Source organism: Hyla sarda, chromosome 5 (assembly GCF_029499605.1).
Source record: "Hyla sarda isolate aHylSar1 chromosome 5, aHylSar1.hap1, whole genome shotgun sequence".
Taxonomy (NCBI): domain Eukaryota; kingdom Metazoa; phylum Chordata; class Amphibia; order Anura; family Hylidae; genus Hyla; species Hyla sarda.
Window position 1 is genome coordinate 339,247,996 of NC_079193.1, and position 17,804 is coordinate 339,265,799.

The 17,804-nt window shown below is 45.0% G+C and overlaps 1 protein-coding gene across 5 annotated transcripts in view; it reads left to right on the forward strand.

The window, feature by feature from the left end:
• Positions 1–17,804, forward strand: part of CTHRC1 (collagen triple helix repeat containing 1) — a 56,198-nt gene that overhangs the window by 29,921 nt on the left and 8,473 nt on the right. For 4 of the 5 annotated variants that reach the window (XM_056518627.1, XM_056518626.1, XM_056518625.1 and 1 more), the window contains one exon: positions 15,976–16,197. In XM_056518627.1, coding sequence (XP_056374602.1) covers positions 15,991–16,197 — 207 coding nt within the window. In that variant the 5' untranslated portion in view covers positions 15,976–15,990. Of the gene's footprint in view, positions 1–12,658; positions 12,745–15,975; positions 16,198–17,804 lie in introns of those variants that run through there. The other variant, XM_056518628.1, reaches the window with a different exon arrangement.

Below are 17,804 nucleotides of genomic sequence, written 5' to 3' on the forward strand. Positions count from 1 at the left end.
CTGCACTGTATAGACTTTACCAACTGTCTACCCTCAGTAAAGCTACCGTTGTCTGTAACTTAGCGTCAGAGTCTTTATTGCCACCATGCCTAGCCCAGGATCCAGCTGTATACCTTCGGGTGGTTAAACCATGCCCTGGCGGCATGAATACAAGGGGTTAATGCCATCTGCCCCTAGGGTACCAACATCTGCCCTGCACCACACAAAGAATAGAGGACAAGTTATAGACCCCGGGGGGAAGGGTGTTTGAGTGTCTGACAGCTGGGACTCCACGTGATCTCCTGCACGGCGCCCTGGCGATCCACAGGAAGGGGGCGCCGATCCCGCATGTAGCGGCAGCCAACACGCAGGACACGTTCCCTCCATGTATCTCTAAGGGAGACATGGAGGGGCCATGTCTCCCTTAGAGATACATGGAGGGAACGTGTCCTGCGGACTGCCGGGACACAGTGCAGGAGATTGCAGGGGGTCCCACCGGTCGGACCCCCCGTTATCTATAACTTATCCTCTATCGTTAGGGGATTTTTTTTTTTTACTACACTACTTCTTTAACTTAGGAAGAGTCCAGAAATCAATATTTGGTGGAATAACCCAGATTTTTTTATTATACTCTTTATTCATCTCTACATGCTCTCCACCAGCCTGTCATACTGCTATTGGATGACTTTATGCCACTCCAGACACAAAAATTCAAGTAGCTCGGATATGTTTGTTGGCTTGTGACCATTCATCTTCTTCTTGATCAACTTCTAGAGGTTTTCAATGGGATTCAGATCTGGATAGTGGACTGGCCATGACAGGATCTTTATATGGTGGTCCTCCAACCGCACCTTGACTGACCTGGCACTTCATGTATTTGTAAGATAAAAGCAACCTGACACTCACTGTAACCCTCTGCCAGTAAAGTCAGAATTGCACCCTTCTTTTCCTAACTCAAAGCTTTTCTTTGGTCATGCTGAATAGTTTTTTTTTTGTCCAATTACCTTAAAGGGGCACTCCGTCCCTAGACATCTTATTCCCATAGACTTGCATTGAGGGGGCATGGCCGTGATGTCACAAGCCTCCGGCACTGCACCCGATGCTCTAAATGAATGCCGGGAGCAGCAGTGAGTTCGCGGGGGTCCCCAGCGGCAGGACCCCAGTGATCAGACATCTTATGGGGCGGAGTACCCCTTTAACCTGTTCAGGACGCCGGGCGTATGCATACGCCCTGCATCCCGAGTCCTTAAGGACATTGGGGGTATGCATACGCCCGTGGGAATTCCGGTCCCCACCGCTAGCCGGTTGGGGACCGGATTGGAATGCCTGCTGAAATCATTCAGCAGGCACCCTGGCACATCGCCCAGGGGGGTCCTGAGACCCCCCCATGTCGGCGATCACAGAAAATCGCATGTCAATTCAGGCATGTGCTTTTCTGCTATTCCGGGCTGATCGGGTCTCTGGTGACCCGATCACCCGGAAAATAGCGATGATAGGAGCTGTCAGGGACAGCCCCGATCATCTTGAGGGCTAGGAGTGAGGTCGCAGACCTGCGATCTCCTCCTATCCCCTGCCATTGGTCAGAACTGATTCTGACCAATGGCAGAGCAGGACAGTGGGTTGCCATGGCAACCCCCCGTTCTGCCCTCCCCTGGATGTCGAGGGGATCGTGGGAAGAAGATGGAGGCCGGTACCTGTAGGAGAAGATGCCTGGAGATCCCCGATCGTCGCTGGAGACTGCTGGATCCTGGGTCAGGTAGGGAAACTACAGTGGGGGGGGAATTGAAAGTGAAAGTAAAGTGATCTTTACTGTGGCAACCACTAGGAAGGCCAAACTGCAACTCCCAGCATGCCCAGACAGCTAAAGGCTGTCTGGGCATGCTGGGAGTTGTAGTTTTGCAACATCTGGAGGGTCACAGTTTGGAGACCACTGTTACAGGGGTGCCCAAACGGTAGCCCTCCAGATGTTGCCAAACTACAACTCTCAGCATGCCTGGAGTGCCCACTCCAACATCTGTCCCTTCAGATTTAGCAATTTTCATGAATTTTTTGAAAATTGCTTCTCTACTTTGAAGCCCTCTAATTTTTTCAAAAAGCAAAAATATGTCCATTTGTATGGTAATGTTGCTTTTTGTATAGCAGTATCATTTGGCGTTTTTTAAAGAGGCAAATTATCTGTATCACCACACTGACTTTTATTATACGGTATTTTAGGGAATAATGCACTGCTGAGGTTCTGTATCTAAGCCTCTGCTGGCTGGGTACCCAATGCCCTGATGTAAGTAGGATTTTGGGGTTGGTTACATTGAAAACTTTACTATGGGGCCCTGCCTTTTCTAGTTTCATCCCTGCCTCACATGAGTCTTTGCCAAGCATTTTACACTATCTAGCATATACAACATAAATACGAGGCTGCTGTCTGATTTTCTTCTTCTACCCCAGTGTTTCCCAACCAGGGTGCCTCCAGCGGTTGCAAAACTACAATTCCCAGCATGCCCGGACAGTCTTTGGCTGTCCAGGCATGCTGGGAGTTGTAGTTTTGCAACCGCTGGAGGCACCCTGGTTGGGAAACACTGTTCTACCCACTAATTTACTTCCCCATGTTGTACTGCGTATTATTCTTATTATTATTATTCCATGATGAAAGATGTTTTTCCTTATAATTGTATGGTTATGTGAGAAAAAGTAGAGGATGTGGAGCTTTTACTGTTATAACAATATATTGTGAAATAATTCAAATGAAAAGATGGGGAGCGTTTATTTATTTTTTTGTATTTATTTTTTAATTAGTTCTGTTTTTCTATTCCTGGATGACCCCTTTAAAGCACAACTGTCATGAAATCTGGGTGCAATAACCTGCACACAGCATTTTTTTTTACCTAATATTTGCAGGCTTTCATGACCCCAAAAAATGCTTTTGACCAAAGCCACTGACGGTCGAATAGGCGTGGCGCGTGGTAAGCGATGCCCTGCCGCCGCCATGCCCACCCCCTGTATGTCAGCGCTGGGACCACTGTGTGATTGACACACGGGTCCCAGCGCATGCGCCCTTCAGCTCACCTTTTTTGGCTGGTTATTATACTTGTGCCCGTTATCTGCTTTCTTCTCTTCGGTGGAGACTCTCGCGCAAGCAGGACAGTTCCCGATACTAGCACTAGCACTGCGAAAGCGCACTGAGGAGGAAGACAGCGGCGGGAGAGAGCGCTTGCCTGGATGACACGCAGCGGCGCGCACGTTACATGAGCTGAAGGGCACACTGAAGGGCGCTGACATACAGGGGGTGAGCGTGGTGGTGGCGGGGCATCGCGTACCTCGCGCCACGCCTATCCGACCGTCAGTGGCTTTGATCAAAAGCATTTTTTGGCATCATGAAAGCCTGCAAATATTAGGTAAAAACATTGCTATACTCATCACCTGCAGTGGCGTTGCGACCCGGGTGCGGGGGGTGCGGCCCGCACCGGGTGACACCAACCCAATGGGGTGACACCAAGACGCTCCGCAGCACCCCTCCCCTCCCCCTCCCCAGCTACACAGACACCCCCCTCATCTGTGCCCGACCGGCCTCGCATCCGTCAGCACCCCCCCCCCCGCTGTGTGTGCGGTGCGCCCGTCCGTCAGCAAACCCCCTCTTTCACCTTCACTGTGCGCCCGACCGTCATCACACCCCCCCTCACCTTCACCAGTACTGTGCCCGTCCTCCGCTCCCACGTCTGCGCCGGCCTGACGTCACACCGCATGGCCGCGCAGGAGGACGCAGGAGTTGCGTCACTCGCACGGCGCCCGGTGAGAAGGAGCGCTGCGCTGGATGGGTGAGTTTGTATGTCTGTCTCTCTGTCTCTATCTATGCTTGTGTGTGACTGTGTGTGTTTGTGTGACTCTCTGAGTGTGTGTGTGTGACTCTGTGTGTGTGTGACTGTGTGACTCTGTGTGTGTGTGTCTGTCTGTCTGTCTGTGAGTGTGTGTCTCTCTGACTGTGTGTGTGTGTGTGTGTGTGTTTGTCTCTCTGTGTTGTATGTGTTTTTTTTTTTTTTTTGTGTGTGTGTGTGGGGGGGGGGGGGGTATAACCAGCGATCTATTGTGGGGAAACTCTGACCCATTGTGGGGAACCTGCAAGGGGACCTGCGGCCTAATGTGGGGAAACTACTACCAAATGTGGGGAGTCTATGCTACCTAATGTGGGGAGTCTGTGCTACCAAATGTGGGGAGTCTATGCTACCTAATGTGGGGAATCTGTGCTACCAAATGTGGGGAGTCTATGCTACCTTATGTGGGGAATCTGTGCTAGCTAATGTGGGGAAATTGCTACCTAATGTGGGGAATCTGTGCTACCAAATGTGGGGAGTCTATGCTACCTAATGTGGGGAATCTGTGCTACCAAATGTGGGGAGTCTATGCTACCTAATGTGGGGAATCTGTGCTACCAAATGTGGGGAGTCTATGCTACCTTATGTGGGGAATCTGTGCTAGCTAATGTGGGGAAATTGCTACCTAATGTGGGGAATCTGTGCTACCTAATGTGGGGAAATTGCTACCTAATGTGGGGAAACTGCGACCTACCTAATGTGGGGGCACTGCTGCCTACCTAATGCTCCCCCCCTGGCAGTAGCACCCTCATCATCCACCAGCAAAACCCCCCCCCCAGCAGCACCTCCATCAACATATCCTGATGGTGGATGATGGAGGTGCTCCTGCCAGGAGGATGATCCTGCCGATGGATGATGGGGGTGATACTGCCAGGGGGGATGGCCAGTAGCACCCTCATCATCCTCCAGCAACACCTCCCCAGTAGTAGCACCCCCATCATCCACTAGCAACACCACCAATACCCCCCTCCCGTGGTAATAGCATCAGCTAACGGATGTTGAGGGGTGTTACTTTGGTTGTGGTATTATATTCAGACGGTGCACTGTATGGCAACGTTATATTCAGAGGGCGCAGTGGGTGGTAGTATTATATTCAGAGGGTGCACTGTATGGCAACGTTATATTCAGAGGGCGCAGTTTGTGGTAGTATTATATTCAGAGGGCGCAGTTTGTGGTAGTATTATTAGAGATGAGCGAACTTACAGTAAATTCGATTTGTCACGAACTTCTCGGCTCGGCAGTTGATGACTTATCCTGCGTAAATTAGTTCAGCCTTCAGGTGCTCCGGTGGGCTGAAAAAGGTGGATACATTCCTAGGAAAGAGTCTCCTAGGTCTGTATCCACCTTTTCCAGCCCACGGGAGCACCTGAAAGCTGAACTAATTTATGCAGGAAAAGTCATCAACTGCCGAGCAGAGAAGTTTGTGACGAGTTGAATTTACTGTAGTTTGCTCATCTCTAAGTATTATATTCAGAGGGTGCAGTGGGTGGTAGTATTATATTCAGAGGGTACAGTATGTGGCAGATTTATATTCAGGGGTACAGTATGTGGCAGATTTATATTCAGAGGGTACAGTATGTGGCAGATTTATATTCAGAGGGTACAGTATGTGGCAGATTTATATACAGAGGGTACAGTATGTGGCAGATTTATTTTCAGAGGGCGCAGTTTGTGGTAGTATTATATTCAGAGGGCGCAGTTTGTGGTAGTATTATATTCAGAGGGTATAGTGTGTGGCGGTATTATATTCAGGGGTACAGTACGTGGCAGATTTATATTCAGAGGGTACAGTATGTGTTGGTATTATATTCAGAATGTACAGTGTGTGGTAGTATTATATTCAGAGGGTACAGTGTATGGCGGTATTATATGCAGGGGTACAGTATGTGGCAGATTTATATTCAGAGTGTACAGTATGTGATAGTATTATATTCAGGGGTACAGTATGTGGCAGATTTATATTCAGAGGGTACAGTATGTGATAGTATTATATTCAGGGGTACAGTATGTGGCAGATTTATATTCAGAGTGTACAGTATGTGATAGTATTATATTCAGGGGTACAGTATGTGGCAGATTTATATTCAGAGGGTACAGTATGTGATAGTATTATATTCAGGGGTACAGTATGTGATAGTATTATATTCAGGGGTACAGTATGTGGCAGATTTATATTCAGAGTGTACAGTATGTGTTGGTATAATATTCAGAATGTACAGTGTGTGGTAGCTTTATATTCAGTGGGTATGGTGTATGGAAGGTTTATAATCAAAGAGTATAGTGTATAGTAGTATTATATTTAGAGGATACAGTGTCTGGCAGGTTTATAATAATAATTGTTTTCATATAGAGGATGAGAATGTGCTGACATAGTGAGGAGACGTCTGGGCATCACATTCTACAGAGAGAAGTTTTAGCTGGAACAAGTCCTGGCGGTATGTACCATCTGAATTAGATAAGGAAAGACTATATAGAGAAGACGTCACCGGTAGTCACTGATATCATTGTACATTCTCCTCTCTGTGTCCTGTAGTCACTTGTCCGTTCTACAGTTAGGTCAGTGAAACTACAACTCCCAGCATAACCTCACCACTGCTCAAAGGGGTACTCTACTGGAAAAAAAATGTTTTAATCAGCTGGTGCTACAAAGTTAAACAGATTTGTAAATTACTTCTATTTAAAAATCTTAATCCTTCCAGTACTTATTAGCTGCTGTATAAGCGATTCACAGGAAGTTATTTTCTTTTTAATTTATTTTCTGTCTGACCACAGTGCTCTGTGCTGACACCTCTGTCCATGTCAAGAACTGTCCATAGTAGGAGCAAATCCCCATAGCAAACCTATCCTGCTCTGGACAGTTCCTGACATGGACAGAGGTGTCAGCAAATAGCACTGTGGTCAGACTGGAAAGAACTATACAACTTCCTGTGGAGCATACACCAGCTTATAAGTACTGTAAGTATTAAGATTTTAAATAGAAGTAATTAAAAAATCTGCTTAACTTTCTGGCACCAGTTGATATAAAAGTAAATGTTTTCCAGTGAAGTACCCCTTTAAGTAATTCTGGGAGCTGTATATTTCAATGGTGAAAACTTCTTTAACACTTTCCTATTCTGTGGCAACTGGTATATCTGATTATTATACTGGAATTTCTCACAATGCGCTACAACAGTGATGTCTATCACAACAGGCTAAAAACTTACTGGGGGGAGGGGGTAGGTATGGGGTGACACCATTTTCTACCGCACCGGGTGACACCAACCCTAGCAACGCCACTGATCACCTGCACACAGTACAAAGACTGTGTGCCGGTTATTGCACTCAGATTTCATGACAGTTGCGCTTTAAATACTTTTTGAATACTTTTTGAATACATTCCAGGAGTTAATCATAGACATGTAACACATAGGAAGAATACACATCATTCAGCATATTAAAATATTGCATATTGGGTGTAATAACTTAACCTGTGTTCAGATATTTGCTGTGTAATGTACCATGACATGAGATGAGATCTCGGCTTAATCATATGGCATGTTCATGTCAAAACACCTATTGTTGGGTTGTTTATACTGCTTACGGATTATCCTCACCATAGCAATGCATGTAACATGGAGTGACAGCGCCCATAGGACTCCAGGTCATACATTAGGAGACGTGTAGTGCAGCGCAATTATAATCATTAGCTGGCATGTCATCACTGGCTGAATCAGCGGCCTGGAATGTGCTGGCTGGGAGACGAAGGAGGAAAGCACCCTCCAAATGTGTTATCCCAACAAAGGAGGTGAATATTTGGTGTTGAGTGAGACCCTTGCATTCTGCTTATTGTACCTCTTCACATTCCTTTATAGTTCACATCACCAGAGTCTGGAGTGAAGTGGGAGCATCCAGTAGTTCTTTTCATTATTGAAGCCTTTAATGGTAATGGGGTTTTTCAGGATCTTTAGAAAATTGCTTGTGAACTGGAGCAGGCATGAAATAGAAAGAATACAAATAAACCTAAATCTCTGACACTCTGGTGTCCCTTGCAGGAGGTGCCATTGCTCCGGCGCTCTGGTGTCCCTTGCAGGAGGTGCCATGGCTCTGGCGCTCTTGTGTCCCTTGCAGGAGGTGCCATGGCTCCGGCACTCTGGTGTCCCTTGCAGGGGGTGCCATCGCTCTGACGCTCTGGTGTCCCTTGCAGGAGGTGCCATCGCTCTGACACTCTGGTGTCCCTTGCAGGAGGTGCCATCGCTCTGGTGTCCCTTGCAGGGGGTGCCATCGCTCCGGCGCTCTCATGTCCCTTGCAGGAGGTGCCATCGCTCTGACGCTCTGGTGTCTCTTGCAGAAGGTGCCATCGCTCTGATGCTTTGGTGTCTCTTGCAGGAGGTGCCATCACTCTGATGTTCTGGTGTCTCTTGCAGGAGGTGCCATCGCTCTGACGCTCTGGTGTCTCTTGCAGAAGGTGCCGTCGATCTGACGCTCTGGTGTCTCTTGCAGGAGGTGCCATCGCTCTGATGCTTTAGTGTCTCTTGCAGGAGGTGCCATCGCTCTGATGCTCTGGTGTCTCTTGCAGGAGGTCCCATCGCTCTGGCGCTCTGGTGTCCCTTGCAGGAGGTGCCATTGCTCTGACGCTCTGGTGTCTCTTGCAGGAGGTGCCATCGCTCTGACGCTCTGGTGTCTCTTGCAGAAGGTGCCATCGCTCTGACGCTCTGGTGTCTCTTGCAGGAGGTGCCATCGCTCTGATGCTTTAGTGTCTCTTGCAGGAGGTGCCATCGCTCTGATGCTCTGGTGTCTCTTGCAGGAGGTTCCATCGCTCTGGCGCTCTGGTGTCCCTTGCAGGAGGTGCCATTGCTCTGACGCTCTGGTGTCTCTTGCAGGAGGTGCCATCACTCTGACGCTCTGGTGTCTCTTGCAGGAGGTGCCATCGCTCTGATGCTTTAGTGTCTCTTGCAGGAGGTGCCATCGCTCTGATGCTCTGGTGTCTCTTGCAGGAGGTGCCATCGCTCTGGCGCTCTGGTGTCCCTTGCAGGAGGTGCCATTGCTCTGATGCTCTGGTGTCCCTTGCAGGAGGTGCCATCACTCTGATGTTCTGGTGTCTCTTGCAGGAGGTCCCATCGCTCTGGCGCTCTGGTGTCCCTTGCAGGAGGTGCCATTGCTCTGACGCTCTGGTGTCTCTTGCAGGAGGTGCCATCGCTCTGACGCTCTGGTGTCTCTTGCAGGAGGTGCCATCGCTCTGATGCTTTAGTGTCTCTTGCAGGAGGTGCCATCGCTCTGATGCTCTGGTGTCTCTTGCAGGAGGTGCCATCGCTCTGGCGCTCTGGTGTCCCTTGCAGGAGGTGCCATTGCTCTGACGCTCTGGTGTCCCTTGCAGGAGGTGCCATCACTCTGACACTCTGGTGTCCCTTGCAGGAGGTGCCATCGCTCTAACGCTCTGGTGACCCTTGCAGAAGGTGCCATCGCTGTTTACCAGCCTCAGCGAGTATGTGCCATACATGCTGGAGGAAACCACCAAGCCAGTGATTGACCAATGATAAATGAAACTTCATTGCTGCATCCATGGCAGGGAACAATGGAGAAGTAGTGGAAGTAGTAGGATCTATAGAGCATCTGTACTACTATAAGCTAGCAGGGGACATGAACAATGAAGCCTTCCTACCCAAGGACCCCTGTGCATATATGGTTCTTGAGCCCCTGTATGTAACATATCAGCCACAGTATAAACAGTATCATTATGTCAGCTATAGTATGCACAGTATATGATATTAGTCATAGTATATACAGTATATGATATCAGTCATAGTATATACAGTATATGATGATCTCAGCCATAGTATGTACAGTATATGATGATATCAGCCACAGTATGTATGGTATATGATGATATCAGTCATAGTATGTACAGTATATGATTATATCAGCCATAGTATGTACAGTATATGATATCAGCCATAGTATGTACTGTATATGATGATATCAGTCATAGTATGTACGGTATATGATGATATCAGTCATAGTATGTACGGTATTTGATGATATCAGCCATAGTATGTACGGTATATGATGATATCAGTCATAGTATGTACAGTATATGATGATATCAGCCATAGTATGTACGGTATATCATGATATCAGCCATAGTATGTACGGTATATGATGATATCAGCCATAGTATGAACGGTATATGATGATATCAGCCATAGTATGAACGGTATATGATGATATCAGCCATAGTATGTACAGTATATGATGATATCAGTCATAGTATGTACAGTATATGATGATATCAGTCATAGTATGTACATTATATGATGATATCAGCCATAGTATGAACGGTATATGATGATATCAGCCATAGTATGAACGGTATATGATGATATCAGCCATAGTATGTACGGTATATGATAATATCAGCCATAGTATGTACAGTATATGATGATATCAGTCATAGTATGTACGGTATATGATGATATCAGCCATAGTATGTACGGTATATGATGATATCAGTCATAGTATGTACGGTATATGATGATATCAGTCATAGTATGTACAGTATATGATGATATCAGTCATAGTGTGTACAGTATATGCTGATATCAGCCATAGTATGTACAGTATATGATGATATCAGTCATAGTATGTACGGTATATGATGATATCAGCCATAGTATGTACGGTATATGATGATATCAGTCATAGTATGTACAGTATATGATGATATCAGCCATAGAATGTACGGTATATGATGATATCAGCCATAGTATGTACGGTATATGATGATATCAGCCATAGTATGTACAGTGTATGATGATATCAGCCATAGTATGTACAGTATATGATGATATCAGTCATAGTATGTACGGTATATGATGATATCAGTCATAGTATGTACAGTATATGATGATATCAGCCATAGTATGTACAGTATATGATGATATCAGTCATAGTATGTACAGTATATGATGATATCAGCCATAGTATGTACGGTATATGATGATATCAGCCATAGTATGTACAGTATATGATATCAGCCATAGTATGTACGGCATATGATAATATCAGCCATAGTATGTACAGTATATGATGATATCAGCCATAGTATGTACAGTATATGATGATATCAGCCATAGTATGTACAGTATATGATGATATCAGCCATAGTATGTACGGTATATGATGATATCAGCCATAGTATGTACAGTATATGATATCAGCCATAGTATGTACGGTATATGATGATATCAGCCATAGTATGTACGGTATATGATGATATCAGCCATAATCCATACAGTAAAATCTCTCCAAAAGGCCATCACTTTGACATCCGACTTCTGAGCTAGACCAGATTTTTTTTGTTGTATTTTTAATGGTCCTCTAAAAAGACCAGTATGGTAAAGGACTATTTGTCCCTGCAGCCAGGTGCAGAGAATAGTTGGCGTGGGAGATGGGAGATGAGGTTGGAATATAAAGTTGGTATATGAGGATAGGAAATAAGGACAGGATATGAGGTCAGGATATGAAGTCGAGATATGAGAAGAGGATATGAGGACGAGATATGAAGTCGGAAAAGGAGGATGAGATTTGAGGACAGGAAATGAGGTCAGGATATGAGAACAGGATATGAGAACAGGATATTAGGACAGGATATGAGGTCAGGATATGAGAACAGGATATGAGAACAGGATATGAGAACAGGATATTAGGACAGGATATGAGGTCAGGATATGAGGACAGGATATGAGGACAGGATATGAGGACAGGATATGAGGACAGGATATGAGGTCAGGATATGAGGACAGGATATGAGGTCAGGATATGAGAACAGGATATGAGAACAGGATATGAGGTCAGGATATGAGAACAGGATATGAGGACAGGATATGAGGACAGGATATGAGGACAGGATATGAGGACAGGATATGAGGACAGGATAATAGGACTGGATATGAGGACAGGATAATAGGACTGGATATGGGGACTGGATATGGGGACTGGATAGCATATGAGGACAGGGTATGAGGTCAGGACTTGAAGACGGGATAAGAGGATGGTATATGAGGTTGGCATAGGAGGACATGAAATGTGGTTGGGACATGAGAACGAAAGTGACATTGTTGCTTTCCCTCTCCCACAAGGTTAGGGAGGGAGACTGGACAAAACCTTGGGAACTCTGCTAGAAATAGTATAAAAGCAATAGTGCACAGAAGATAGCAATATTGTTCATGTCCGTGCAATCCACAGAATGACCGGCATAATGTAGAAATGTACATAATTGCGCCTACATAGAGATAGACTGCAGCATTGGGCAGCATTTCAGCACAAGTGTTGGGCCCACTGAGAGACCAATCATGTTGTTTATTATGTTTTGTACTTTATTAAGAAATTAATATTAATCTCATTGTTATCTTGTTGTTATTTTGATGTATGTTAAATATGTTACTGTACCCTTAAGAGAGGAGCTGTGTGAACCCCATGTGACCCTGCTTGCCAATGGGAACCCCTAAATTCTTCCCCAAATAGTGTAGTGGACTGAGCCACAGTTTGTTAAAGGTGTGTATTGTGTTGTCTGGATCACCCGCATGGTGGAAGTTCATGCCCCGGTGGAGAAGGCTACAAGACCTTGACAGAACCCTACCTACCAGGATTCATCTACCCATCTTACAAGTCATCAAGTATCAATTCATTCGGTGAAAGCACCACAAGTCCCAGCAAGGCAACAGGGCTCCCAAGGGGTTACGCTGCATCCTCCCACTCTGCACCATACTGTCCGTGTAATACCATCTGCACCCTGCTCAGTAAAGACAGTTATCCATAACCTGACATGAGTGTGTTCATTCACTCCCTGTGTCTGGCCCAGGAGATGCTGTCTCTAATCTTGGAACTTGTATAGGATAACGGTGCCCTGGCGTCACAAGATGATAAGGTATTTCTCCTAACACCCCCCTGTGGTACCACAAATGTAGAAGTAAAAAGTAATACTCTTATGGTACAGTCACACTGAAGTAAGCATTGTTGTTCTCTTTTGAATAACACCAAGCAGAAATCTAGAAAACCTTGTGGAATTGATCTAGAGATTATATTGGAATAATATTTTTATATAGACAGCATTTGGCTGTCTGGGTATGCTGGGAGTTGTAGTTCTGCAACAGCTGAAGGCAGAGGCGTAGCTTGTAGCTTCTGGGCCCCGATGCAAATCTGCAACAGGGCCCCGAATACCAATTATAATACTGGTCTCTTCTGAGGCAGATGTGCTATGGGGCCCCCTTAGGCACCAGGGCCCTGGTGTGACTGCTACCTCTATAGCTATGCCCCTGGCTGAAGGAACACTGGTTGGAAAACGCAGCTCTATGTCTTCACTGTGCAAAACTTTAGCAAGGATATAATTTAAGGTTGCTATTCCCCAGCATCATCTCAGTAGTTGGTAAAAATAGCCTCAGATACTGTAGGATGCTGCCATGGCGTCTGCTTCAAATTACCGAGCCAAAAATGTTATTATTGCTACACATTGAATATGAATTTTTTTTTTTGTACACTGGAAATGCAATGAGGAGAATGATTATCTGTCGGAGGAAATGAGAATTATTTACTGTCTGTAATACACCATGCATGGGATAGACAAGGTTATCCATCATATAAGATAGGGATAGGTGTAAGTCTATCCTTCATATAAGATAGGGATAGGTATAAGGCTATCCTTCATATAAGATAGGAATAGGTGTAAGGATATCCTTCATATAAGGTAGGGATAGGTATAAGGCTATCCTTCATATAAGATAGGGATAGGTATAAGGCTATCCTTCATATAAGGTAGGGATAGGTATAAGGCTATCCTTCATATAAGATAAGGATAGGTATAACGCTATCCTTCATATAAGATAGGGATAGGAATAAGGCTATCCTTCATATAAGATATAAGGTTATCCATCATATAAGATAGGGATAGACATAGGGCTATCCTTCATATAAGATAGGGATAGACATAAGGCTACCCTTTATATAAGATAGGTATAAGGCTATCCTTCATGTAAGATAGGGATAGGCATAAGGCTATACTTCATATAAGATAGAGATAGGCATAAGACTATCCTTCATATAAGATAGGGAAAGGTATAAGGTTATCCTTCATATAACATAGGGATAGACATATGGCTATCCTTCATATAAGATAGGTATAAGGCTATCCTTCATGTAAGATAGGAATAGACATAAGGCAATCCTTCATATAAGATAGGGCCAGGGACTATTTATAGTATTCAGATTATTGGGCAGATAGTTCTTACAAATAGTTCTTATCTGCCGATACATTTGTGGTGTCCCGGTACCGGATTGCATCCGTTACTTTGTGGTGAGGTCCCCAAAGTCAGAGTCTCTAGGTACCGGTGGGGTCCTCATCTATAGTTAGCCCCTAGTCACCCCTTTAGTAGTTAAAATTATTCAAATTCTAAGTGAAAATATGTAAATAAAGTGTACTTACCTTGTTGTAGTGTCGCAGGACCTGCGGGTCACGTGATGCGTTACAGAACTCTATGGTTTTCTAGTTAAGGACCTTTGGAGGTAGTCAGGTGATCACCCACCATACATTGTAACGGTGAGTGACAGCTGACATTGGACCAATCCAAAACGGCCCTGCCCCTGCCCATATAAGGGAGCGGTGGCCATTAATCTCTCTCTTGTTCCTGCGATGCTGATGAGGACGGATCTGCGCGGCTGTCATCAGCAGTGACTAGGCCTAAGCCTTGCGGCAACGGTCATCTCTCAAAAATTGTGAGTTACTACAATCCCTGTTGACTCCGCAAGATCACCGGACCTAAATACTCCCCTAAATCCGGACGGATCTCTGCATCAATCCTAATTCTAATAATTTCTGGATAACTCAATGACCCTCAGCATCTGTCAATCACTGCCGTGCTGAATAGAGACTTTGTTAGTAAGACTGTTGCTGTTATTGGATGTACCGCAAATACCTCAGTAAAGTTCATCTTTGCTGTGGACATTCAGTCATTTATGCACACACCTATCGTTTCTGGGAAGGGTGGCGATAGGCCGAAGATTTACCTCAGCGTATTAACCCCTCACCCTGGCGTCACGAGTGACAAGGGTTAAATTAACCCCTTATATACCAACACAACAACACCCCAACTACACTACACCCCAAGGCAGTTACCACACATTCTATGTTTCTATGTATCATATATATGAGATTAAATTGCCAGTGCAGAATTGTGCCCAATTTTAGATGGCCTAGTGCCTCCATAATAGTGATAGCAATGACACATACCCCACCTTCCTCCTTTATACGTAACCCTACTATTTCCTCCCTACCTCTGCTGGAGTGCATACGAGCCATCATGATGTGTGTATGAGCCACATCGGCTAATAGCCCTGGAATTTCTAGAGGAGAACAGCCTGATGGCCCAACATTGAGATCCCCTGGTCACTGCTCTGGGGTCTACTGAGAGATCACAATCTGAATGGACTCCAATTTATCAGGCTAAAGCAACAGATTTCTGTATCTATATAGATATAAAACTCAATGGGGGAGATTCATCAAGGGATTTAAAGGAGTAGTCCAGTATGGAAAAAAAAAAACATATCCCCTATCCTCAGGATAGGGCATAAATGTCAGATTGTGGGGGGTCCGATTGCTGGGCAATCTCCTGCCCGGTGCCCCGGCTCTCCACATGTATGATGCTGTCAACCAGCCCCCTCCATGCATCTCTATGGGAGAGCCAAAGATACATGACGGCTGTATTTCCAGCTCTCCCATAGAGATGTATAGAGGGGGGTATCGGCCACCAAGATCTGACCACCAAGATCTGACACTCATCCCCTATTTGCTTTTCTATACATTAGAGCAGTGGTCTTCAAACTGTGTCCACAGCTTGGAGACCACTGCATTACAGCAATACGGTTGCAAACGTGGTCTTACTTTACTCAGTGCTGCCCCCTTAGCAGCCCATCAAACCACTGGCCGGCCTAAATACATTTGTATATACGAATTAGATTTTTCCTAGAATGTAGGATGCACTGACATTCTCATGTATAGAGGTACATCCAGTCCACCATGATCTTGGGTGGAATGTGCTCGGCCTGTGACCTTGTTGCTATAATACTGTATGAATGATCTTTTTCTTTTTTTTTTTTTCTTTTGCAGTATAATGGTTTATGTATGCAAGGCAGCATGGGTCCTCCAGGCCGAGATGGGACTCCAGGAGTGAACGGCATCCCAGGAACCCCAGGAATTCCAGGACGGGATGGGGTTAAAGGAGAAAAGGGAGAATGTATGAGAGAGAGCATAGAAGAGTCCTGGACTCCAAACTTCAAGCAATGTGCCTGGAGTGCCCTCAACTATGGCATTGATCTGGGGAAAATCGCAGTACGTGAGGATTCGTAGTAGAACATTAGTGCTTTCTAGCATGTTATTTTTTTTTTGTTTTTTGGGGGCTTATTGGTGAAGGTATTACCTCAGAAATCAGGATGCTGGCAGCGGTTGCAAAACTACAACTCCCAGCATGCCCGGACAGCCAACGGCTGTCCGGGCATGCTGGGAGTTGTAGTTTTGCAACAGCTGGAGGCACGCAGGTTGGGAAACACTGTCCTAAGCATCCAATACAATAGTGTGAGATGCTGATGGAGGGACAGAACAGTTCCCACTGTTAGCAACGCTAAGGTAACACTTTTAGGCAGGGACAAAACTTGCATTAGAACTGCACTTCATGAGAATCACATTCAAAAACAAGTTTAGAACACGGAAAGCATATTCTCCTTAACCCCTTAAGGACTCAGCCCATTTTGGCCTTAAGGACTCAGACAATTAAATTTTTACGTTTTCATTTTTTCCTCCTCGCCTTCTAAAAATCATAACTCTTTTATATTTTCATCCACAGACTAGTATGAGGGCTTGTTTTTTGCGCGACCAGTTGTCCTTTGTAATGACATCACTCATTATATCATAAAATGTATGGCGCAACCAAAAAACACTATTTTTGTGGGGAAATTAAAACGAAAAACGTAATTTTGCTAATTTTGGAAGGTTTTGTTTTCACGCCGTACAATTTATGGTAAAAATGACATGTGTTCTTTATTCTGAGGGTCAATACGATTAAAATGATACCCATTATTATATATTTTTATATTATTGTTGCGCTTAAAAAAAATCACAAACTTTTTAACCAAATTAGTACGTTTATAATCCCTTTATTTTGATGACCTCTAACTTTTTTATTTTTCCGTATAAGCGGCGGTATGGGGGCTCATTTTTTGCGCCATGATCTGTACTTTTTTTTGATACCACATTTGCATATTAAAAACTTTTAATTAATTTTTTATAATTTTTTTTAAATAAAATGTATTAAAAAAGTAGGAATTTTGGACTTTTTTTTTTTTTCGTTCACGCCGTTCACCGTACGGGATCATTAACATTTTATTTTAATAGTTTGGACATTTACGCACGCGGCGGTACCAAATATGTCTATTAAAAAAAAAATTACGCTTTTTGGGGGTAAAATAGGAAAAAACGGACGTTTTACTTTTTTATTGAGGAGGGGATTTTTCACTTTTTTTTTACTGTTACTTTTACATTTCTTTACATTTTTTTTTACACTTGAATAGTCCCCATAGGGGACTATTCATAGCAATACCATGATTGCTAATACTGATCTGTTCTATGTATAGGACATAGAACAGATCAGTGTTTTCGGTCATCTTCTGCTCTGGTCTGCTCGATCTCAGACCAGAGCAGGAGACGCCGGGAGCCGCACGGAGGAAGGAGAGGGGACCTCCGTGCGGCGTTCTGAATGATCGGATCCCCGCAGCAGCGCTGCGGGCGATCCGATCATTCATTCAAATCGCGCACTGCCGCAGATGCCGGGATCTGTATTGATCCCGGCACCTGAGGGGTTAATGGCGGGCGTCGGCCATTGCCGGCGGGTCCCTGGCTGCGATCAGCAGCCGGGATCAGCCGCGCATGACACGAGCATCGCT